Below are 26,027 nucleotides of genomic sequence, written 5' to 3'. Positions count from 1 at the left end.
ATCCAAGCCCTGAATTGATTCAAAACATTTTCTTTTCATGGTCATTTTGACTTCAGGGAAGAGCCAGAAGTTGCACAGTGCTAGACCCAGTGAATAAGGTAGATAAGGACAAACTATAATGTTTTTATGAGCCTGTCTTTCCATTGGATGGTAGCAGCATTCGCTGTATTTCTTATCACACCTTGTAAAGACATTCACAAAAGAGACTTCCAGAGCTGCTTCAGAAACTGGCAAGGATGATGGGATAAGTGTGTTCAAAGTAAGCAGGATTATTCTGAGAGGGATTAATTGGAATGTATCTTTTACTGTAATAAATTTTTAAAATTTAAACATTCACTATATTTTGATCACAGCTTATAAATTCCACCTTACGTTATCTCTTTGCTCTCTTATTTTTACTGCAAATAGTTAAAAGTAGCCATGCAAAACCCTGAATGCTTTCCTGCAGAGACATTTCTTCTGCCAGATATCTTAGTTCATTACTTTTAAATTGTATTTTTGATAAAGTGCATGAGCAGTAAGAGCCAAGTTCTTTGCAGCTTTATAACAAGGATGCTCTTTATTCCAATTTCCAAGTCCTTGTTTCTCAGTTGCATTTGAGACCTCCTTAGAATTCTGCTCATGATCTCAGGTGATCTCTGAATTCCATACTTTCCCTAGTCTGCTCCTCTTCTGAGATCTCACAAGAGTTACCCAAAGCAATTGGCTTTTCCTTGTTTGACAAAGATCAATCGTCTATATCTGTGTGAACCTATTTCTGGGCTAATTTCTGTTCTTTAATCTATTTGTCTGACTTTTTTTTTTTGCCAATAATACACTTTTGATTACAGTAATTTCCTATTTTTGATTTGAAACTAAACTCCAACTGTATGACTTACAGCTTTATAACCTATTAATACTTATGTCATGGTTTAGCATATGATTTATACTTGAGAATATTCCATGTGTGGTAGAAAAGAATGAGTAACTCTTCTGTTGATGAGTGTCAGGCAAGTTGGTTGATAATGGTTTTTACATTTTATATATTCTTGCTGATTTTCTTTCTAATTTTTCTGTCATTTTTTTGAGACTGGAGTATTGAAGTTCACAACTATTATTGTTGAAGTTTTTTCAACTGTGTTAATTTTAATTTTACATATTTTGGGGTAAGTTCTTAAGTATTTATAAGTTTACAACTATTATCTATTCTTGCTGAGTTGCTCTCTTTCTCACTATAAAATGCCTCTCCTTATCTAGTAGTAACTGAAATACTATTTTATCTTTGACTAGTATAGCCTCTCTAGCTCTTGGTTGGGTACTGTTGGTATTATATATCTTTATATATTTCTTTTCATCGACTGGGGCCATTGAATCTAATTATTTCTTGTGATTAGCATATAATTAAATTGTGTTTTTAATCCATTTGACCTGCCCTGGCATTTGGTTTGGAACATTTAATTATTTACCTTTGATGCAATTACTGGTAGTACAGAATTTATGTCTGCCATTTTGCCATTTCTTTTCTATGTCTTACATCTTTTTTTGTCCTCTCTTCCTTCATTACTATCCTTTCTTGTGTTGAATGGACATGTTTTATTGTGTTGCTTAAAGTACCCCAGTGGCTCCTTTTACTCTATTTCAAAAAGTTACTTTCTCAGTGGTTGCCTTGGAGATTAAACTCCACTTTAAAGCAGCCTAGTTTGGATTAATATTAACTTAATTTCCATCGTATACAGAAACTTTGCTCTCTTCCCTTCTCTTCCTATGTGATACTGAGGTAGGGTAGAAAAAAATATAGTAGAAAGGATACAAAGAAACTAAAGTTACTATAAGAGTAACTAAAGTAGTTTTCAAAATTTACAAGGTCATCCAATTACAAGATTTTACAATGTCCAGTTCCAGGCCGGGGGAATAGCAGAGGTCTCCAAACCTGTAATCACCTCAGATTCCAGTCAGGCTTCAATTCCAGATTCCAGCAGGGCCTGGAAGAAACCTAATGATGAGATCGCCTGCCCTCAAGCAGGAAGTATTAGCAAAGCAGTCCCTATCGTGAACAAGGACAAACATTTCATGGGAACAAAATTGCCCCTCAAGCCATGAGGAGTCCTTTGGAGCTATGGAAACAGGAGTGAAATAGTGAGTGACTGAGGGGACCTGGCTCACGTCAGCCAACCCTTAAAAGCTAACCTTGTGCTTTTGTGACAGGACCAGTCTGAACCCCTACATCAGAGTGAGCCCCTTCAGTTACTCTCACTGGAGTCTTAAATCTAATAAACTTACCTATGCCTCACTCTGATGTGTCCTGAACTACTTTTTTGGTGATCACAGTCACGATCCTACTCAGAGCCAGGTATGATATTGCAGGCTTGTAATCCCAGCACTCTGGGAGACTGAGGCAGGAGGAACACAAGTTCAAGTTCAGTGTGGGCAACTTGGCCATACCCTGTCTCAAAATTAAAACCAAAAAAGGGGGCGGGGAGCTAAAGGTGTATCTCACTGCGAAGGCCTGAATTCAAGCCCTAGCATTGGAAAAAAAAATAAAAAGATAGAAAAAGAACCTAGTTGGTAGGCCAAATTGAGGTCCCCATCTCCCTCATCTCCTCTCTGAGAGACCTCCTAGCACCCTGTCTGGCGACAATATTAGTATAGAATTACATCTTTTTTTCACCTCATACTAATATGTTCCTTATAACTTTATTTATAATAGCTAAAAACCGTAAACAACTCAAAAGTCCTTTAATTAATACATAGATGTAAAAATTGTATTATATTCATACAATGAACTATTCTGTAACAATAGAAAGAAACAAACTACCAGATACGTTCAATACACATATGACTCTCAAAGCCATCCTACTAGGTCGGGGATGTACCCTTTGGTAGAGCATTTACCCAGCAAGCACAAGGCCCTGTGTTCTATCCCTAACACCACAAATATAATAAATAATCAAAAGCCCTATTACACTGAATAAAATAAACCAGACACAAAATTCTAGAAAGTACAAAACTATAATGACGGAAAGCAGATCTGTGATTGCTTAGAATCACAGATGAAGAAAAGGAATTGCCTGTGAAGAAGGGGAGAGGAACATTTTTGAGATGACAGAAATGTTCTATATTGTGGTTATTATATTTGTTACACAACTATATACCCCTTTTTTTAGACTCAGCTGTACAATTCAAATTCAGTCAATTCTATTGTATATAAACTTGGCCTCAATGAAACTGATCTTTAAAATGTGTGATGATAGCTATGATTATCATAAAAAGTACCATGCTAATTAATTTTGTTGATGACAATTGTGATTTGAAAAGAACTATGCCTTTTTTTAAAAAGGCAGATGTAATCAAACTGAATTTTCTTAGCAATCTGTAGATATTATGGTGCTGTGCTTTTAAAATTTGAAAACACTCCAGTATTATTCACTTTTACCAGAAAAAAACTTATATAAAATTCTCTGTTTAATCCTTTTTGTTATTTAAACATGAATAAGCAACATAATTTTTATGAGTTTATGTTCTTTTGGGACAGCAGGTCAAATTACATCTTTACCCATTACAAGACCATCAACACAGGTCATTTAAATCAGACAGGAGAATAAAATAGTTACAAAAATTACGTTTATATTGCTTTTTATATATTTATCTTGTAGTTGCCTTTACCGGTACCCTATTTCTTCATGTGGATTTGAGTTATCATCTAGTGCCTTTCCATTTTAGGCTGATGGAGGTTCTTTAGGATAGAGCTGTTGACTGTAAATTCTTTCAGCTTTTGTTTGTCTTGGAACCTTTATTTCTCCCCAGCTTTGAAAAATTGCTTTACTGAATTTTCTGGGCATTTTCACAGCCCTGAACATGTGCATAGTCTTCTGTATCTTCAGGACTATGCCAGATATTTTTGCAGGCTTTATGGTCATTTCTTCTACATAGTCCAGGCCAGGATTCTATTTTTCTAAACTGGTATTGTTGCTTTGGGCAGTTGCTGTGTTAGGTAATTGCTGTTGGTTATTTTAGACAAATGACCTACAGATTGGGATTTTCCCTCAGAGCAATCTCTGAATCTTCAAATGACAAGGTATGCCCTGCAAATAGGACTTTTTCAAGGAGCTGAGATAAGTCTTAAAACACATGTCTTAGAACTAAGAACACTACTCTGGAAATAGGGGCTTTTTGGAGGAGAAGCTTTGCACTGTAATCCTTGTCTTCTTTGAAATTCCTCTTTCCCACAACTTGAATGTATTACTTTGATAATAATTAAAGGACAAGTCAAACTAAACCCTTACAAATAAACTGTTTAACTTATGTGTCACATATGCTTTGTTACTTATTAAAAAATAGATGATATTTAATGAAGGTGGAACAAAAAGGACAGTGCTATTTTATTTCAGAGAATCCATGGATATCCTTTCTAGAAAGACAGGCTAGGAATATCCAGAAATTGTAATTGACATAGAATCTTAAAATTTCTCAATTACAATGGATAAAGAGAAGAAAATATATCTCAAGAGAGAACTTGGCTACTTCTGGGTCACAAATTTTTTAATTATTAATATAATTGGTGCAGGGATTTTTGTGTCCCCCAAAGGGGTGCTAGAGTACTCCTGCATGAATGTAGGGATGGCCCTGTGTATCTGGGCTACCTGTGCCCTAATAGACATGACAGTCACTCTCTGCTTTGCAGAGATAAGTATAACCTTCCCACTCAGCGGAGCTCAGGTCTATTTCATCAAGAGATGCTACGGCCCCTTACCTGGTTTCCTGAGGCTTTGGACGTCCCTGTTCACTGGGGCGGGGGTAGTGGCTAGTCAAGCCCTACTCCTTGCCGAGTACAGCATCCAGCCTTTTTACCCCAGCTGCTCTGTCCCAAAGGTAGCCATGAAGTGTCTGGCCCTGGCCATGTTGTGTATAGTGGGAATTCTGAATTCTCGTGGTGTGAAAGAGGTGACTTGGCTTCAGACACTGAGCATGGTGCTAAAAGTGGCCATCCTTAGCCTCATTTCCCTCAGTGGAGTGTTCATGCTGGTGAGAGGAAAGAAAGAGAATGTAGCAAGGTTGCAGAATGCTTTTGATGCTGAATTTCCAGATGCTTCCCAGATAACTGAAGCCATCTTCCAAGGATTTTTTGCATTTTCAGGCGGGGGATGCTTTACATGGGTAGCAGGTAATTAACAATATATTGAGAGGAAAAAATCCAAAAAAACTCAAGCCATGATTTATTGCATATATTATGAAATACACATCTTTTGATTGTATTTTAACTTTTATCTTAAAAAATAATCCAATAATTTTTGACTTTCTCAAGCAGTACATGTCAGGTTGTACTTGTTGGGTATTCAGGATTCTTTTTTCCTTTACTCCAAAATTCTTATCTTATTAAACAATTTCTCCTTTTCAGCTTCCTTTTCAGGACTACAAATATGGGGCTTCTGAACTGATGTAATTTCCTTTCTGTTAACACATGAATGCTCAGGTTGTGGAAATATTTGCCTTCTATGAAACCGTAAATCTAGGAATGATCTAATGCCAGACTATTAAATAGTTTTATTTATTGATTTTTTTCAAAATTTTACTAGTACATGTTTGGAGTACATAATAATTATGTTTATCGTGGGGAGTTGGTATATGTATATAACACATTTTAATTCCTTTTGGAATTATATTTTATTATAACTTTTTTCTTTTACAAGTGAATATAGCATTACAGGTTTATTTCTAATCAATGATAAAGTTATAGTTTTCTGCACACACTATAGGATCAGTCATTCTATTTCAATCTTGGATGTAGCTGGTGATAAATTAGCCAAAATGCAAAGAAATATTTGGGTCCAGCTCCTGTAACCATGACTGCAGGAGCTTGGGCACCTGGAGGAGAAACTTCTCCAGTGATTTCATGATTCCTTGTTCACCATCACAGAGCTGCGCAGTTGGCTGCCAAAGAGAGAATCCAGATGGCCTATTCCTACTTGACTCCCTTGGAAGCCCAGAGCAGAGCAATAGTGCTGGATTTTACCTCGCATTTGTACGAGGCTCCTTAGTACTTTTACAGAGAGGAGGATCATAGATATCCTTGATTGCTCTGGAGTGAGAGTTAACACACTTCCCTTCAAAGTCTGGACAAAAGGCTTTCTCCTCATTTTCAAAGTCAGTCTCTTCCTTTGAACTTCGTATCATTTTCCTCCGACCTTCTCAGGCTCTTTTCACATTCATTTATGTTATTTATAAAAAAACCTTCTATTTTTTTTTTTTACCAGCTCTTTACATTAACATTAAATACGAAGTAGACTCTTGATTCTCATATAAAATTATCCTTTATTGTATGATTCCTTGATGATGTTTTTATTATGAATTAAATAATTTAATCAGCAACTACCCTTAAAACCCTATCCTGGCATCTCAGACGAGTAAGACTTAGTCTTTATGCTAAAGAGTATTACAGTCAAGTCAAAGAGGAAATACTTAGATGTTGGTCTGAGCTCTGCCATTTACCAACCTTGGCAAATATCTCCTCCTCTTTCAACTTATTTTTTCCTTTTATTTTTGATCTTTAAAATGGACATCAGGATTTGCCTTAAAATTACTCTGATTCTGTGCCTTGAAAACAAATCATAGCATATTGTATTTAATATGTAGTCATAAAGGAACAGTATAATTACTATGGAAATTCAGTAGAAGGAAAAGTCACCTTTCACTGCCATTGATAGGAAAAGTGGCAATTTGAATTGAATCAAAGAAATTCTAGCAAAGAAAAATATCAGGGAAGATGTGGAGACCAGAAGAATGCAAAAGCATAGAAGACACAGCACATAATGCTGGGTGACCATAAAATTATTTGCATTTGGAGGTGCTGGTCTTGATATATATGATTGACAAGGCAAGTATACAGAGGAAGGGTGAGATGTTTGTGCAGTCTTTGACTAAATGTGTCACTGCAAATTCAGAAACAAAAATAATGATCAAAATTCTCACTCTCTGACACACACACACCATAAACATTTTTTTTAAATAGAAGAGATATCTCTGACTTTTCTTTGAGTCAGTTCTATCTTACTCTGAGAAATGTTTCATTGGTAGATAATTATTCTCTGCTGAAAATAGATTTATACAATTTTTTAACTTATAATTGAATACAGAATTTCTCACAAGAAGCTGACAGTAAACAAATTCTGGGGGCATTTCAGGGTGTGTGAGGTTGTTAATTTACTAAACCAATTGTAAGGAAGACTAAGTTCTAAATATACTTCTGCCTGTAAAATAGTAATATATAGGCATTTGACTTTGAATGGTGTCAGAATACTTATATTTTAGATAAAGTTTCAAGAAAATTCACTACTTTTCTGGTTATTATAACCTAATATTACAAATTAAGTTCTAATATCTACCTCTTGTCTATAAATCAAATGCATAATGAGAACCTATAGTTGATTTTAAAAGAAAGTATTGTTTATTTAAAAAGTTCCCCTTTTGCTTGTTCCAAAGCTTTAATAATCATAGTCATTAACAACAACCATTCTTAAAGGGCTTATTAAGTGTTAGGCAAGGGGACTGGAATTCTATTGTCTGTATAGTTTCCATTTTCCCCAATATACAAGCAAGAAAATTGGAAGCTTGCTAGACAATACATTATTCAAAGCCAACAATGCAGGCAGAGTTAAAATTAGAGCTCTCTAATTTCTACTCTTCTAATGCTTAATCAACTCATATTAATGTACTCCATGGATGTTATATTCAAACTCTGTGCAGATGGAAGAAATTTGATATATGTGAAAGGATATATATTATTAGTCAGGGGGATTTGGTTTTACATAAAAGAAACCCACACACATTAGTTTAAACAATAAAAGGGGGACTTACTGGAAAAAATAATGCTCTATTTCAAGAAAGATCTGAGCAATCAAGCTTTAGCAGCAACAAGAAATAGGTCAGCTGTAGGACTTGAGAAGCGAAATCTCTCATCTTCCTTTTTTTTGTTTTTTTGTTTATTTTTTGTGACAGGGTCTCTCCATGCAGTTCAGGCTGTGCTTGAGCTCACTATGTAGCCCAGGCTGGCCTCAAACTCACAGTGACCCTTCTGCCTCAGTGCTGGTATCTCCTGAGTACTGGGATTACAGGTGTGCGCCACCATGCCCCACTGTTCCTCCTTTCATTTTTTTAGAACCACAATTACACTGCTTTTCTCTTGATTTCTTAGTCTTATTGTCTGTTGGTTCAAATTCTTGAGAGAAATTTTTATATACTAGTGATGATTACAGTGGCTCAGAGGTCCCTACTCGGTTGTGTTGCTGTGTGAGAGGACGGGGTTACATTTTGAACACAGGGCTATACATGTGGAACTCATGTCAGGAAATAATTCTTAGAGGATGGCAAAATTGGGAAAAATAGTGTAACAACCCGAACAATGTTGGAAAAATAAACTGTTCTAAAATATCCATTATATATGATGCTGAATCACCTCTCTCTCTTCCTTTCCCTCCTACCTTCCCTCTCCCCTTCTCTCCCTCATCCTTTTTCTTCCCTCCCTCTCTTTGTAGTGCTGGGGATGAAACCCAGAGCTTCTACCTGAAACAAGGCCTTTACTACTGGGCTACACATCCAGCCCATTTTTTTCTCTTTTATGTGCTTGCTGTTGGAATAAACAAATGGTAGAAAGCTATAGGGGGAATTTATGATTGGCTTTTTAACTCCTTTTGAACATATGCCTTGAGAATGTCTAACCAGGCAATTGTGTTACCCAGTAAGAGAATTTCTTCTCCTATTCTCCCAGAAGAAATAATGATTATGCAGAGATCTAAAGGGAAAGTAGGGAACAACCTGGCAATTGGGACAAGAAAGATCATTCTGCCTAAGAGAAAGGGCACTATGGCAAGAAGGGGCATGGAATTTCTGAGACATGAAAGAAGGCGAGTCTCACTATACAGAATAAAGATGGCAAAAGGGACTATCAGCTTGCCATGCAATAAATTTTCACAACATTTAGTTTCTTTTCATATGGCCACCTACCATAGTCTGTATTTTTGCTCATGTTTATATGAGTAACTAACATGCAACTTCTTTTCCTGAGGTTAAACATCATGTAGTTTTTGTTCACTATTGTATTCCCACTGCCCAAACTCAGTTCTGTAAACTCAGTGCAGAATTCTTACTAGAGGGCTGGGTGTGGTGGTGAATTCCTGTAATCCCAGCTCTCAGGAGGCTGAGGAAAGAGGATCACTATGAGTTTGAGACCAGCCTGGTGTACATTGAGTTGAGGCAGCCTGCACTACATAATGAGATCCTGTCTCAGAAAATCAAAGAGAATTCCTACTAGAGGAGGCTGAAAATGTAGGTTCAAATTCCATTTTTTATTCTTGTGTCTCTCTCTAGTAATGTTGCCATCTACTAGGAAAATTTAGGACATTTTCTCTTTTCTTCATGTAGCACCCAACTCAGAAGGACCTGGGTGTACAGCCCTTTCTCTCTCTTTCTCTCTCCTGGTGTGTGTGTGTGTGTGTGTGGTATAGAGTGGATAGGAAAAAGAACCCAGCCTAGAATTTGACACATGGAATAATTTTTTTTTCGCAGTGCTAGGTATGTGCTGGATAGGAGCCAGGGGCAAAGCACTTTACCACTGAGCTATACTCTAGTCCCCGCATGAAACAATTTTAAAGATAAATTTAAGAATTAAATTTTACCAATTATGCTTTTTCTCTTTTATTTGTTATAGGAGAGCTGAAGAACCCCAGTAAGACCATTCCCAGATCCATATTTACGGCACTCCCTCTGGTGACTGTTCTCTATTTACTGATTAACATTTCCTACATGACTGTTCTGACGCCCAGGGAAATTCTTTCTTCAGGTTTGTACACACGAGGCCCAGGCAATAAATAAAGGGCAGGTTATTTCAGCACACTGAAAGTATCATTTTACCAGTGGAGACTGTTGCTTGCTGTTCATTATTCTATATATAAAGGTGACTTGTAATTTTCTAATAACAGAGTGCTAAAGAAGATGAGTTGGCCTAGAAAGAAGATTCATGTTTAAACGTGGCTGTACATTTTCTGATAATATGGAAAATGATTGCATAATGCTGGTATATAATACAGTCCAAAGTCAAAATATTAGCTATTCCTTTCATGATCTCTTCTCATTAGTGTGGCACTATGTAATCAGTACTTATATCCGTTATAACTTTCAAAACATTTGATTCTCTATACTCTTCTAAGTGATATGAAGAATGATAAATTTGAAATGCAAGGTATCAGTAGTTAAGAGTAAATACTAACAGTCAATTAATGCATATAATTAATATTAACATATAAAATACTGTAGTTGTTTGCCTTAAATAATTCAATTTATTGTGTTAGAAGACTGAATATATTGAAAGTTGGACTGTCAATTACTATTTTAAAGCTGAAATTGTAGAACAAAGAATAAGAAAATCTTTAAGAAACACACATTTGAAAATAAAAACAGAATCAAGGAATAAAAAGAAATTTGGAAATACATGAAAAACAGGGGAAATGGAAGACTAATTGTTTTCTACACCAGGATTAAACCTTGAGTCACCAATTTCTGAGATAAATCCCATCATCCAGTGCCTTTAGGACTAATCCCTTTAGCAACTATTATTGTTTTAGTTAAGGCACTGGAGGTAAATATTTGAAGCAGTGGAGTTATTGAGAGGTTTTTAAAAATACGCATTTTTATTGCTATTAGTAATTATATATATTTATATATGGTTAGATAGATGTATAGTGTGTATTTAGGTATGAAATGTATGAAATGTATACATTGTATACAAGATATGATGATCAAATTAGGGTTTTTAGTAGTTCTACCTCCTTAAACATTATCATTTATAATGGGAATCTTCAAACCTAAGGGTGGTTTTAATATAAATATTCTAAGAAACTGTCTCAGTTCCCCTGTGACTGGTATGCAAGATGTTGCCTCATGGAGTGAACAATAGTGTTGACTCCTAATGGCCTAGGTGTGCTGGCCAGGGAACTAGATAAGGTCAGGATTCTGAGGATTTGTGGGAACAAACCAATACAAAACTGGGTAAGAGCAACTGGTGATTTACCAACTATCTTGATTGTGTAAAGAGTAAATTTATAAAGTTAACTGTGTGTGTGGCCAGGGCTGCTGGTCAGTTGGGGCAGCCATTATGGTTCACAGAAGCTAGAGTTTGATACGACTTCTAGTGCTCTGGCCATGCAGCTCATCATGAGACAGTAAATGTCTCCTCTAGCAGGTTGTAATGGTTGCACCAATTTTGTGGCTGGCACAATACATAGTTTCATAGTGTGCGGAAAGCTTATTAAAGTACTTTGACAATAATTGCTTATAATTTAGTTTACAGTGCATACTCTTTCAGGCATATAATCCTTAGGTTTTTGCTCATATTCTGAATTAATGTCTTTGAATTTAAATATCAGTACTTTTATCATATTAGGAACTTAAAATGGGAAAATAATCAGAACTGTAAGAGAAAATACGTATAGAAAGTGTGTATATAGGGATGGCTATCATATCATTAGGTATAGTAGCAAAAATTTACAGATCACCAAAATATACAATAGTTTGAAATGAATAAATAAATATTATGATTCATGTAATAGAACATTCTGAGCTGTATAAAAGACTATACTGACGATAGATACAATGTTTATAATGTGGTAATCATGGAAAAGGCAAGATCTATGTTCTCTTATAAAATAGAAAGTAAGAATGAAACTGGAGATTATGTTAATCAAAATTAGCCAGACTCAGAAAGACAAGTACTGCACATATTCCCTAACATGTGGAATCTAAAAAGGATAAAATGAAAGCAGTAGGAAGAATATTTATTAGACAAGAGAAAGGGAATGGAAAGAGGTAAGAAAGAAAAACAAAGGGGATGGATATGATCAAAATATATGCAAAAAACCACATTGAAACCTAATGTTTTGTAACTTCAATAGACACTAATAAAATACATTTTAAAAATAAAAAAATTAATATCAACAATGGTGATCAACTAAGAAATTGTGGGTAATTTTTGCTTTATTATTTCCATTGAATTTTTAAAATTTTCATTAATGAGGTGCACACTTAGTGGGAAAAGTTATAAACTAAAGAAAGAGGTTCTTAAAATTTCAAAATTTAAGGACCAAAGGGTACAGTTTCTTTTAATTAAACAGGTATAGGTAAACCAATTTGATGGCACACACCTGTAATCCAGCTACTCAGCAGGCTAAGGATAGAGGTTCACAAGTTTGAGGCCAGCCTGGGAAACTTAAAAAGATCCTGCCTAAAAAACAAAATGGTGGGGATGTAGGTTAGCCCTAGAGTGCTTGCCTAGCATGCACATCGGTTCAGTCCCCAGTACTGGAAAACAAAACAAAACAGGTACATCTAAAATATGTGAAAAACTTCCAAACGAACATAGGATATCCATAATGCAGTGTGAATTGGTTGTTACATTTTGTTTGAGGAACATTGAAAAAAAAATTATGCCTAGCTGCAAGAAAGACTAAATTCTGTTGTTTATATAATGAAAAAGGCAGTAGTATTACCATATAATGTTTTTGTCAGTGTCAGAGCTCTGGCTTATTTCGTCACACATTGCTCTCTTACAAGGAAAAAAAAATAACCTTCATTGTGAATAAGCTCTACAAGTGGAGAAAGAAAGGTGTCCCTCTAGAATGAGGGATGTGGAAATATCCAAGTGAGAAGCCCTGGCTCCAGTTTGTTCAGCCTGAGAACTTTAGGTCCGGACACCCTTTAAACACATTGCTGACCTGAGTGCTCACGCTTGGTGTCTTTGAGGTTTCTATGTCCTACTTAAAACTAGAGAACATTGGTTTAGGACAAGTTCATCGAAAACACTAACTAAATGGCAAAGGGACAAAAGCTAAGAAGGCTTCCTTGTTCAGAAGCAGCCTGCAGGAAGTGGTCTCAAATATGCAGGTGTAAAGAAATTTGAAGTGAAAGAGAATTTTAGAGTTATTGCTGGTAAATGGGTGCAATCATTTTTGGAGGGTAATTTGATAATATTGCCCTTACTTGATAATGTCTAAACCTTTGGATTCACAAGTTTCCCTTCTGAGAATTTACTGAGAATTAAATAACTGTCAAGAATGAAAGCATGAACATTTTTATTAAAGCACGTTTTATACTAGCAAAACTTGAAACAACCTATAAACCCACCAATATGAACTGAGTAGATAAATTAACTTATGGTAATAAAATGGAATATTGAGAATTCACTAAGATAATTAGATGGGTGTATTTGCACTAATGGGACCGAGATATACTGGAAAGTTTTTTTAAAAGCATGGAAACATACAAGCATGCCCACAAATGCATGGCTCCAGTCACACATGTATACACTTCTCATAGATTCTTATACACTATAATCATAGAACATTTCTGCAAAAGGATTGGGCAGATGTTAATAGTGGTTACTTTTAGATCATGTGAATGAAAGGCTGGTGAGGAAAGTGAGGACATTTAGTTTTTACTTTATGAGCTTCAGTGATATTTATTTTACTTTTTACCAAAACCATATATGATGAGATTTTTCAAAGAAAAAAATGACACATGAAAAGGAGTAAAAAAAAATCACTTATGGGATATCAGTAACAATTATATAGGGATATTGTATATCATTTTTGCTAGTTATTTCAGAGCTGCCTGGACCTTCCCCTGGTTACAACCAGCCACATTTGTAGAACACCCAGAGGGAAATCTAAAGAGAATTTTCTTTGCATTATGGGAAATAAATATTTCTAAAATGTGTCTGAAAGTGGATGGTGTGTGGTGATATGAATGCCCAGGAAGAACAATCAACAATACCTCATTTGAAATGAATAAGAACTGAGGCAGGATATGATATATTTTAAAACAAGACCCAATATTGTAGCATAATACTAAAGAGAGAAGTGATATGACACTTAGGTCTGCTTAAAATGGGTTAAAAAATAAAGATTTTAAGAATAAGAGCCATTGATGACCTTTTAATTTTAAAGCCACACTTGAAAAGAATATTAATGTTCTAGAGGCTCCTCTAGAAACCAAGCTATCTATGCACAAAAGTAGCCCCAGAAGGCACACACCCCCGAGGACATTAGGTGCTGCTGTCCTCATTCCACTGAAAAACTGAGAACTTGCTTCTCTGTGAGGGTGTGATCTGCCCTAGTTTATATCTATGGAATACGAAACGAATTCTCACGTGAAATGAATGCTTCTCTTTGCTGGTGATTTTTATACCTACTGACATACTAATTTTATAAGGTCTCTTCACTTTTAAGCAAAAAAACAAAAACAAATAACCCCCCCCAGAATATTCTCTAATAATTAGTGTACATAGGAGAATTTCAGCACTATTGACATTTTTGTACAATTTCCCTGCCCATCCTGGCTCCCATAGCTGGGGAGTGAGCCCAGGGCCTTATGCATGCCAGGCAAATTCTCTGTCACTGAGTTACATGCCCAACCCTGGGTCACAGACTTTCTTGTTGTAGCTATTTGTCCTGTGCATTGTAGGACAGTTAGTAACATCCTTGACTTCTACCCACTAGGAGCTAATAGAAACTTCCTCCCTCCCTAGTTGTGATAACCAAAAAAGTCTCACGTGACCTCTGAAGAGGAAAATCATCTCTGCTGAGGACTACTGGTCCATAGTTTAGACCAGTCTCAAATGTTGTTTTAAATAACTGTGTGTAATTCTTTTTCTTTCCAACCTACGTGGCTCACTTTTCTAAATATTTTAATTTCTACCATTTTATGGGTAGGCCTCATTCCTGTGTCAGCTGTGTTGCACCATGCTTTTCTGACTTTTTCCCTTTAGTAAATGAGCATGCTTTCAAGCATCCATTCAACAGAGCTAATTTGTTTCATGAGTATGTTTTAAAGACTCACTGTATGTCTGTCAGTGAGTGAAGTACTAGTTTAAAAGAAGTGAAATGAAAGGTTCTTGACTTTAAAAGGTTCCTGATTATTTGTAGAAGACATAAAAATGACGACCATTTATGATGCGTTGTGACAGAGCTAAAAAGGATGCATGCATAAGATAATATGTAAATGTAAAACAAGGAAATAAGAAAATTGAACAAAATTAAATTTTCTTAATGACTTTTTAAACTTTGGACTTTCACTGTGAAATATTATTTTTAAAAGATTTGTCCGTTTCTTTATTTATGATTATTATTGGTAGTAGTCTCTTTCTTAACACATTTTCTTTCGTGTATTTTTGTTTCTCTGCAGATGCTGTGGCTATCACATGGACTGATAAAGTTGTCCCTCAATTAACATGGTTTATTCCTTTTGCTATTTCTGCCTCATTATTTAGCAATCTTCTGACTAATGTACTTGAATCAACAAGAGGGACATATATTGCTGGACAGCAAGGCCAGCTGCCTTTAATATTCAATACACTTAATATTCACTCCTCTCCATTTATATCTGTGTTCCTAAATGTCATAATGGGATCCGTTGCAATTGTCTTAACAAGCCTAATTGAACTGATAAACTATCTTTTTTTTGTGCTTTCCATTTGGAATGTATTATCAATGATAGGACTACTGAAACTGAGATACCAGGAGCCCAATCTACCCAGACCTTATAAGGTAAAAGTGGATTTTCTATGTTTTTTTCTTTGTGAAAAAAAAGATATGATGTGTAACTGTGAAAACTATATTCAGAATAGATGTTTGTATTACTCAACAAGTTGTGGAACATAAAGATAAATTATTTTCATTTTCATTTTTATTGGGCAGGCTTTGCTCAATATAAAACTTGTTAAGTTGCAGTTAATGGTTTATAAGAGAGAAAGATAGTTCTCTGGGTGGTGGGACAGATCATTATGAATCTCTTGACCAGAGGTTACTGGTTTACTTATGAGCGACTTATGCACCCCAATAACTTCAGGGTCAGATCCAGCAAATGAGAAATAGAGGAGGCAAAGTGAGATCACAAATGATAATATCTACTGTTTTGAAATATCAGCTTAAGCTGGTCATTGACAAATTCAATATCTTCAAATTTACTACCTTTAAATTTACCTTCAGTCTATATGAGGAAAAAATTTTCAGGAGAGGAGGTAGTCTTTTAATCATAGAAAAAGGAATAATCAAAATTTAGGTAGCATAAGGATATTATTGGGAAAAGATAGTCTATTAGAATAATAGAACAGTCTTAGTTGAATAGGAATCGTGCTTAAAACTGATCTTGGGTGACCACTACTAAGTTTCTCAATAATACAAAAGGTGGATACTCTTGTTAGGTCCATTTTACAAACTAAGAAACTAAGTCACTTACCCAAGCTCACACAGCATGGAGTAGAGCCAAGATTCAAATCTAGGCAGTCTCTTTGGAATATTTGGCTCTTGCTAAGTACAAAATATAAGAAAGAATGCAGGAAGGAAGAAAGCAATGTCCTAACCACCAACTTCGGTTGATTTTCAACCACCGTTCCTTTTCAGTTTTCTGTTCTTTCATCCAGCCATCACTTACCTGTAATGTATTTGAGTACTAGCTTTGAGAAGGGGCTAAATCACAAACAGGTGTGGTTATGAATCTTCAAGCAAGATCATAATCTTTTTTTAAAAGACAGGTTATAACCTGTCTGGACAATTGGGTAAACCCAAAACTGCAGCATGTTAGTTGCTACATTGTAGCATCCAGAGGATGCTCAGAGAACCATAGGGTGAGGGAGGGTGTAATTTAAAGTGAGTGGATAGGTGTGGTCCATCTTGAAGGTGCCTCCCCAAGGGCCCCTCTCCTTGTAATTTCACATGCTGCATTGTTTGAATCTGTCCTTTGTTTACCGTTTTTGTTAGATCACTGACTCTAATTAGATAAAATTAAAGAGAAATCGTAAGCTAATCATGAAATTGTAATGCACCAAGAAATAGTATAAGATGATCACTAAAAGCTTGGGCTCAAATCCAATTCCTCAGCTTATTTTCTGAAATCCATCTTGTTATTTAGTCTCTGATGCTCAGTTCCTTTGTATCTAAAATGGAAAGGAATGACACTTGCCTCCTAGATTGTTGCCTGTATTAAGTAAGCTAAGACATGCAAACAATTCAGGGTCTGATATTAATGACTATTATTATTTATATCATTTTCAACTTACATTTGCATCAAAAAAGGAGGCAAGGACATGCTGCAGAATAAGTGGTTGAATTTTCTTGTGTGTGGCTTTTCTCCTCTCTCAATTATTTGATAACTGATACTGAGCTGTGAAATGATAGGTTATCATTGCTAGGGGTATTTTACAAGAGGAAATTCTTAAGCCCCACATGAATGACCCTCTAATCAAAGGGTTTCATAAATGGTGACTAGCTGCATTATATCTTTAGGGTGTAGGTTTTATATTTCTTTAAAGACATCTCAAAAGGGACTGTCTACTGAATTTTCTCCCTAGGTTGGGTAATGTAAGACATAGGATTCCTATAATCCTACACAAAGCAAGGTTAGAGCTTTAATATTTTTGGCAAGACAAAAAATAAAATAAAAAATAAGGAGAATTATTTTGGCTATTGCTTCTTGGCCTTTTGGCTAAGATCAAGTGTAGAATTATTTTGGCCAAAGTTTTTTTTCTCAATTTGCTTCATTTTTTAATTTACAGAGCCTATAAAGTCATAATATTTACCTGAGTAACATGTCTTTGTGTTTTTATTGACTTGAATTACTTACTGACTTGAAATATTGTCCAGGAAGATTGTTGTGACATCTATTGGGTCATAGAAATGCTCTTTGAACAAATTCATGCCATCCAGATTAGCAGATGGTCATCTTAGAAGCAAATGGTCATGATTATTTCCATTGATGAAAGTCACAAGCTAGATGTTCATTCCCTGCAATCCATTTTCTGGCAAAGAATCTTCCACATTGCCTTTTACCCAAGCATTTATTTGAATTTTAAGCCAGGTTTACCTAACTTAGATAATTTAACCTGTTTTTAAAATCATTAGTTTATATCTTTTGTGTTCATATAAATATGCAGGTATGAAATATGTATTTTCATGTATAATCACTTTTTAAATTTTGTTTTTTTCAGGTCTTTACACCATTTATATTCATAAACATGGCCTTTTCCCTGAGCTTGGTTTTGATCCCACTGATAAAGTCTCCAAAGATGCATTATATCTATGTATTACTTTTTCTTCTCAGTGGATTACTGTTTTATATACCTTTAACATATTTTAAGCTAAAGTTGGTTTGCTTTGAAAAGGTGACTTGCTATCTGCAACTACTATTTAATGTTTGCATTCCTGATAAGTCTGATGAAAAAATATAAGAAACTTTTAAAAAATACCCTTCTAAATACACACCAAGTTCCGAATAAAGATTAAGCACATGATGGAATGTTAATTGTGAGATTCCCATAGAAACTTTCTCAAATAAATTAATGCATATAAAAGTGTCCAGACCAGTAGCTGGATTTAATATCACAAATAAATTTTTCTGTGTAACTAAAGTTCTATTTTTAAAACTGTTAAATCTCTGTTTAACCAGTTTGATATATTGATGATATGATATATCCATGCTTCCTTTTGTGCATTTCATCCATTTTGTACTGAATTTGTGGTGTTCTTATAATACAAGTTAATGATTAAAAATAAAATGTATTCTCCAACTTTCTTGGTCTATTTTTGGTGCTGATGTGAAGATAAGAAGAATAGTTCCATTGGTCTTATTCACTATGTCCCCTTAGTAATTTTTAATCTACTATGTATTTCAGAAACATGACTTTTTAGATTGTTTTCTTTTGAGTACCTTTCTTTAAAGAGGTGCTTTTGAAGCACAACATTACAGTATCTTCATTTGACTGAAATGTGACCTATTTGCAATTTGTATAAAATGTGTGTGTAATAAGTAGCTGAGGGGATAACATTCCAATAGTCACACTCATTCCATATCATTCAACTTTTTAAATTCTTCTACTTAGTGTGGAGTTTTAAAGGGTTAGGAAGTTAGGAGACCGGTGGATGTAACAGAAACCACCTCCACAGAAGGAGGGATTTCTCAGCAGATGACATTGGGACTTAACTACACATTAGCTCTTCTCTTGGTCTCCAGCCTGCCAGCCCACTCTGCATATTTGGATTTCCAGTTTCTTTTTTTTCTTTTTTTGGTACCGGGGATCGAACTCAGGACCTTGCGCTTGTGAGACAGGCAGTGGCACGACTGAGCTAAATCCCTGTCCCTGGATTTCGAGTTTCCATAATCCTGTAAGCCAGTTCCTTAAAAAAAATGGCTGCTCCCTCTTTCCATATACATATCCACTGTTTCTGTTTCTCTGAAGAACCCTGACAAGTTACGCCTGGTTTCTCAGCCCATTTAGGTGTTCTATACTTCCTTACTAAGCAACTCTTCTCATTTATTCTCCCTCTTCTTTAGGATATTGTTAAGCATCATTTAAATTTAATCCATGACACATTCAAGATGACAGGATAGATACAACTCTTTACATCATATTATTTATTTCTTTCTCAAGATAGCTGTGCATATGGGCCTTATGGTTCAAGGCCATATAAGGGTGAATCCTTCACATGGAAACATGATCATATTTTCACAACAGCCTAACTTTCCCCCTCCTATTAGCTGTCAACAATGTGTGGCAAAAATAATTCTTGAGCTTCACACTGTGGAGATTCATGGTCAAAACTTCAGATTCTAAAGACCTGAAGATATTTAAATCACTAATGAGAACTACAGATATGAATAATATCAGAATTTATTTTTATTTATTTTTTACAATTAATTTTATTGGTACATTGTAGGTGTACAATATAATGACATTCATCACTGGAAATTTGCACCTTTACATAATCTCTCTTGGTGCTTCCCTTCAACCCCTCCATCCCTCCCTATTTACAAAGACTCTGTTTCTATTTTTTCATTTTCTCATATTACTTCCATTCTTTTCTTTCTTTCCCCTACCCCCGACACTTCCCCTTCCCCTTTTCCCTTTTTCTTCCTATTTCACATTATCTATTATACCTTTTAGTCCTTATTTACACTTTCAGTTTCTCACACTAGAGAAACTATTTGGTATTTACACATGTATATCTTATTTATTTCACTTAAGAGTATCCCCTCAATGGGCATCCATTTAGCTATAAATGTCTCTAATTTCTCATTTTTGATAACTGAGTAGTACTCCATTTTATTTAAAAAAAAAAAGCCACATGTTGTTTATCCAGTCTTCAGTTGAGGGGCAACTGGGCAGCTTCCAAGTTTTAGCTATTACAAATTATGCTGCTACGAACATGGGTGTATATGTATCACTGTGGTATGATTCTTTTAATTCTTTGGGGAAGATACCCAGCAGGGGAATAGCTGGGTCAAATGGGACTTCCAGTCCTAGTTCTTTGAGGTATCTCCATACTGATTTCCACAGTGGATGCACCAGTCTATACTCCCTCCAGCAGTGGAGAAGAGTTCCTCTTTCCCCAGAGCCCCACCAGCATTTGTTATTGGTTGATTTCTTGATAGCAGCCATTCTTTCTGGGGTGAGGTGGAATCTCAGTGTTGGTTTCATTTGCATCTCTCGAATGACCAGCGATGTTGAACATTTTTTCATATGTTTATTTGCTATTTCTACTTCTTTGTCTGAGAAATGTCTGTTCATTTCAGATGCCCATTTTTGGATTGGGTCTTTAAATTTGGGAGGTCTGAGTTTTTAAAGTTCTTTATAGATTCTAGATAGTAGACCTTTGTCTGAGGAAGAGCAGGTGAAGATATTTTCCCACATTGTGGGTTGTCTCTTCACACTGTTGGTGGTTTCTCTTGATGTGCAGAAGCTTTTGAACAAGAAGAGATCCCACTTGTTGATTGTTTGTGCTAGTTCACGGGCAACTGAGGTTTTGTTCATAAAATCTTTTCCTACACCGATGTCTTCAGGAGTTCTATGGAACCTCTGTTCCAGCCGGTTCAGCATTTCTGTTTTAATATTTAGATCTTTAATCCATTTTGATTTTAGTTTAGTGCATGGTGGGAGATATAGGTCTAGTTTTCATCTTTGGCAAGTTGAAACCCAATTTGTCCAGCACCATTTATTAAAGAGTCTATCTTTCCTCCAGTGAGGGTGTTTGGCTCCTCATGCAAAGATGAGGTGGCTGAGTGTGTCTGGAGATGTTTCTGCATCTTCTAATCTGTTGCACTGGTCCTCCGATCTGTTTCTTTGCCAGCACCATGCTGTTTTTATCACAGTAGCTTTGTAGTATAGTTTCAACTTGGGAGTTGTGATACTCCCTGCCGTGTCTCTGTTGCCTAGAATTGATTTTGCTATTCTAGGATTCTTAGGGGCCAAGGATTTAGCTCAGTGGTTCCACCGCCTGCCTCGCAAGCCAAGGACCCGAGTTCGATCCCTGGTACCAAAAAAAAAAAAAAAAGACAGGCTATTCTAGGACTCTTCTGGTTCCAAATGAATTTTTGCATTGTTTTCTCAAGGTCTGTGAAGCATGCTGCTAGAATTTCAATTGGCATTGCATGGAATCTATATAGCAGTTTTGGAAGTACAGCCATTTTCACCATGTTGATTCTTCCTACCCAGGAGCAAGGGATGTCTTTCCTTTTTCTGATAGCGTCTTCAGTCTCTCTTTTCAGAGTGCTATTGTTTTCAGAGAAGAGGCCTTTGATTTCTTTTGTTAGGTTGATTCCTAGGTATTTCAGGTTTTTGGATGCTGTCGTGAAAGGAATTGCTTGCTCCATTTCTCTCCCAGTGAGTCTGTTGTTCGTGTAGAGGAAAGCTATTATTGATTTTTGTGTGTTGACCTTGTATCCAGCTACTCTGCTGAATTTGGTAATTAAGTCTAGAAGACTTTTGGTGGCATTCTTGGGGTCTTTTATATAGAGTATCATGGCATCTGCAAATAATGACAATTTGACTTCTTCATTTCCTATCTTTATTCCTCTTATTTCTTTCCCTTGTCTAATTGCGATAGCTAATGTTTCCAAAAGTATACTGAACAGGAGTGGTGATGGTGGACATCCTTGTCTTGTTCCTGATTTTACTGTGAAGGATTTCAGTTTGTGACCATTTAGTATGATATTGGCTGTTGGTTTTTCATAGATGGCTTTTATCAGATTGAGGTAGAGACTGTCTATTCCAATTTTTTGTAGGGTTTGTATCATAAATGCATGTTTGATTTTGTCAAATGCTTTTTCTGCATCTATTGAGATGTTCATGTGGTTTTTGTCCTTGGGACTATTGATATAGGGTATTATATGGATTGATTTGTGTACCTTGAACCATCCCTGCATCCCTGGGATGAATCCCACTTGGTCAGGGTGTATGATCTTCTTGATGATCTTCTGCATTCTATTTGCCAGTATCTTATTAAGGATTTTTGCATCTATGTTCATTAGTGAGATTAGCCTACGGTTGTCTTTTTCAGTTGGGTCTTTCTCTGCTTTAGGGATCAAGGTGATGCTTGCTTCCAGGAATGAGTTCAGGAGTATTGCTTCCCTTTCAATTTCATTGAAAAATTTAAACAGTAGTGGCCGTAGTTCCTCTCTAAATGTCTTGTAGAATTCAGCAGTGAAGCCATCAGGACCTGGGCTTTTCTTAGTTGGTGTTTTCAATTACGTCTTGAATTTCATTGATTGATATTGGGTTGTTAAGAATTTTTAGGTCTTCTTTGTTCAACTTTGGTAATTCATACGTATCTAGGAACTGTCCATTTCTTCTGTGTTTTCCATCTTATTGGCATATAGATTCTTGAAGTAGGTATTGATGATCTTCTGGATTTCTGCTGGGTCTGTTGTAATTTCACCCTTTTCATTCCTAATTGCATGGATGTGGGCCTTTTCTTTCCTTTTTTCTGATAAGGTTGGCTAAGGGTTTGTCAATTTTGTTTATTCTTTCGAAGAACCAACTCTTGGCTTCATTGATTTTTTGTATTATTCTCTTAGTCTCCATTGCATTGACTTCTGCTCTGATCGTTATAATTTCCTCCCTTGTATGAGCTTTAGGTTTGTCCTGCTCTTCTTTTTCTAGAAGCTTGAGGTTGAGCATCAGGTTGTTCAATTGGGCTCACTCTGTTTTCCTAATATGATTATTCACTGCTATGAATTTCCCTCCTAAGACAGCTTTCATTGTGTCCCATAGACTCTGAAATGTTGTGTTGTCATGGTCATTTAATTGTAGGAACTGTCTGATTTCTTCTGTGATGCATTGGTTATTCAGAAGTGTGTTGTTCAATTTCCATGTGTTTATGAAATTCTTGCTGTTTCTTTTGCTATTGATCTCCAATTTCATCTCACTATGGTCTGATAACATACAAGGGATAACTTCAATTCCTTTGCACTTACTTAAACATGTTCTGTGAGAGAGTATGTGGTCTATTTTGGAGAACAACCCTTGTACAGCTGAAAAGAATGTGTATTCTGATTTTGTGGGGTGGAACAGTCTGTTAACATCTGTTAAGTTCATTTGTTCAAGAATTTGATTGAATTCTAGTATTCCGTTGCTTGTTTTTTGTCTAGATGATCAATCTATTTGTGACAATGGGGTATTGAGTTCCCCCACTACTATTGTATTAGCACTTATATGGTTTTACATATCCATTAGTATTTGTTTTATATGGTTGGGCACCCTAGTGTTTGGTGCCTACATATTTATGATTGTCATCTCTTCCTCTTGGATTGTTCCCTTTACAAGGATATAGTGTCCTTCTTTGTCTCTCTTAATCAGTGTGGGTTTTAATGCACTTGATCTGCAAAGAGGATAGTTACTCCTACTTTTTTTCGGGTTCCTGTTGCATGGAATATTGTTTTCCACCCTTTAACTTTCAGCCTATGAGTTTCTTTTTGAATTAATTGTATTTCTTCTATGCAGCATATTGTTGGATCTTGCCTCTTGACCCATTCTGCCAATCTATTTCTTTTGATTGGTGAATTGAGATCGCTAATATTGATGATTATAACTGATATGTATTGACTTATCATTGTCATGACCTTTTCTTTTTGTTGGATTGTACCCCTTTGTGTTTAATTTCTTGACGTGCCCAATGGATTCATTCTGCTGGCCTTCCTGGGTTGTGATTCTCTTTGTCTTTTCCTAGCATATTGTCTAAAAGTTTTTGGAGAGCTGGTTTGGTATTCATGAAGTTCCTAAAGTGCTCTTTGTCATGAAAGTATCTTATTTCTCCATCAATTTTGAAAGACAGTTTTCCAGGGTACATCAATCTGGGTTGGAGGCTGTTTTCCTTTAGGGCTTGAAATACATCACTCCAAGTTCTTCTTGCCTTGAGGGTTTTTGTTGAGAAGTCTGCTGTGATTCTGATGGGCTTTCCTTTGTATGTGATTTGTTTCTTTTCTCTCACTGCTTGTAGAATTTTATTCTTCTGTTGGGTTTCTGGAATCGTAACTATTACATGCCTATGTGTAGTTTTTTTTTTTTTTTTTTAATCAAGGCTAGTTGGAGTCCTTTATGCCTCACTTATCTGTATGTCAAGCTCTTTTCCCCTCCTTGGGAAGTTTTCTGCCATCACTTCTGTGAACAGTCTTTTTTTTATGTCATCTGCACTCTCTCCCGTTTCTTCGTTGACTCCGATCAGTCTGATGTTATTCTTCTTTGCATCATCTAGCAGCTGCTGGATTGATTTCTCACAGTCTCTTATTATTTTAAAGAAATTTTTCTTTTCCTGGTCACTAATTGCAATCTTACCTTCTATATCTGAATTTCTGTCTTCACATTGGCTCATTCTGTTGTGTAAACTTTCAATGGAGTTTTTAATCTCCTGGAAATCTGTTTGCATCTGATTTATGGATTCCATTTGTTTCCTATGTTGGAATTCCATAATTTTACTCAACCCCTGTATTTTTTTATCTGTCTCCTCTCTAAATTTATTAATCCTGTCTTCCACTATGGAAACAATCTTTGCTGTTATGTGAGAAATTATTTCTGATTTCATTTTTTCCAGATCATCTTTTGTTGCCAGTTCAGGGAGTCGAGGTGGTTGAGTATCAGATTGTTCCATCTCATTTCCCTTCGGGTTTGCTTTAGGTATTCTGGAAGTCTGGTTTTGAGACTTGTTTGTGCGTCTTCTTATTTCAATGAGGGGTCTGTGGGTATGTGCTGCTTGCACCATCAGGGCTCACCTTCTCGGCACTGGTGGCAGCTCTGCTCCTTGTTGCTTGTGATGGTGTTATGGTTGCCTGGAAGGGTCACCTCCTTGGCACCGAGGTCGACTCTGCTCTTTGGCACTTGGGGCAGTGTATGGCCTCTCAGAATGCTCCTCCTCAGTGCTGGGAGGCAGCTCTGCTCTTCGGCACTGGGGACAGTGGCACAGCAGCCCAGAAGGAGAATAGTATCAGAATTTAAGGAAATCTTGAGTGACTTGAATGGCTATTCCATCCCTACAAAATAACTCACCCACCTACCTTTGCTCTTGTACTTACAGGGTGGGAGAATCACTAATTCTTAAAGATACTGGTCCTATATTTGGACAGTTTTGCCTTTCCTAACATGAAGCTACAATGTAATGTTGACTTACTGGGTAAATAGTATTCTCTTCTAGGAGACACTTCAAATATTTGGTGTCAGGCATCTCATGGCTCTAAGTCACCTCTAGATTAAAACCTGCCTGTATTCAAGAGTTGCTGCCTTGGAAAATGTTGATCTCTAATCTCCACCACCCCCACCCCCACCCCCACCAGTGACAGGAATTGAACATGGGGTCTCAAACATGCTAAACAAGCGATCTATTACAGAATTATATCCCTAGACCCTGGATGTATGTATTTTTACTCTGTAAACAATATAGTCTTTCTAGATATGGAGTGCCTGTGGCAGAGTGGAATGGAGTCATCGTGTCCCTTATTTCAAATATTACAGCTTTGTTTGCTCCTTTGTTAGTCCTGTCCACTTATGCCTCCTACTATGCTGGGTGGGGGGAGGATACCTCTAGATAAGTGTGATAGATCAAGAACATTTCTCAGGGAATCTTTTTGTTCTATAACAAGCTAACAAGAAATTGGCTGACCATAACAAAAGTAGGGTTGTAATATTTGCCTTTCCAGGAAAATTGTAACACACAATTCATATTATTTTTATACTTTATATTTGCTTT

At 36.1% G+C, this 26,027-nt stretch overlaps 1 protein-coding gene and 1 pseudogene across 1 annotated transcript; both read left to right on the top strand.

The window, feature by feature from the left end:
* Positions 1-4,344: 4,344 nt before the first annotated feature.
* Positions 4,345-18,585, top strand: Slc7a13 (solute carrier family 7 member 13). The gene is made up of 4 exons (XM_004841975.3): positions 4,345-5,140; positions 9,680-9,811; positions 15,205-15,566; positions 18,005-18,585. The coding sequence occupies exons 1-4, from the start codon at positions 4,456-4,458 to the stop codon at positions 18,242-18,244; spliced, it is 1,419 nt and encodes a 472-aa protein (XP_004842032.1). The 5' UTR covers positions 4,345-4,455; the 3' UTR covers positions 18,245-18,585.
* LOC147824181 (U2 spliceosomal RNA) lies at positions 17,483-17,579 on the top strand (annotated as a pseudogene).
* Positions 18,586-26,027: the final 7,442 nt, after the last annotated feature.

The sequence above is a fragment of the Heterocephalus glaber genome, unplaced genomic scaffold, assembly GCF_053883595.1.
Source record: "Heterocephalus glaber isolate CG9 unplaced genomic scaffold, H.glaber_assembly_v1.0 deba00001553, whole genome shotgun sequence".
Classification (NCBI taxonomy): Eukaryota; Metazoa; Chordata; class Mammalia; order Rodentia; family Bathyergidae; genus Heterocephalus; species Heterocephalus glaber.
The sequence above is the reverse complement of the archived record's forward strand: the minus strand, read 5'-3'. Positions and strand labels throughout refer to the sequence as shown.

Excerpts from the sequence above, each read along its gene's own strand:
- Slc7a13 (XM_004841975.3), top strand. The coding sequence starts at position 4,456 with ATGGATAAAGAGAAGAAAATATATCTCAAGAGAGAACTTGGCTACTTC. Across the intron at positions 5,141-9,679 it reads ATGCTTTACATGGGTAGCAG|GAGAGCTGAAGAACCCCAGT; the intron begins GTAATTAACAAT and ends TATTTGTTATAG. Across the intron at positions 9,812-15,204 it reads CAGGGAAATTCTTTCTTCAG|ATGCTGTGGCTATCACATGG; the intron begins GTTTGTACACAC and ends GTTTCTCTGCAG.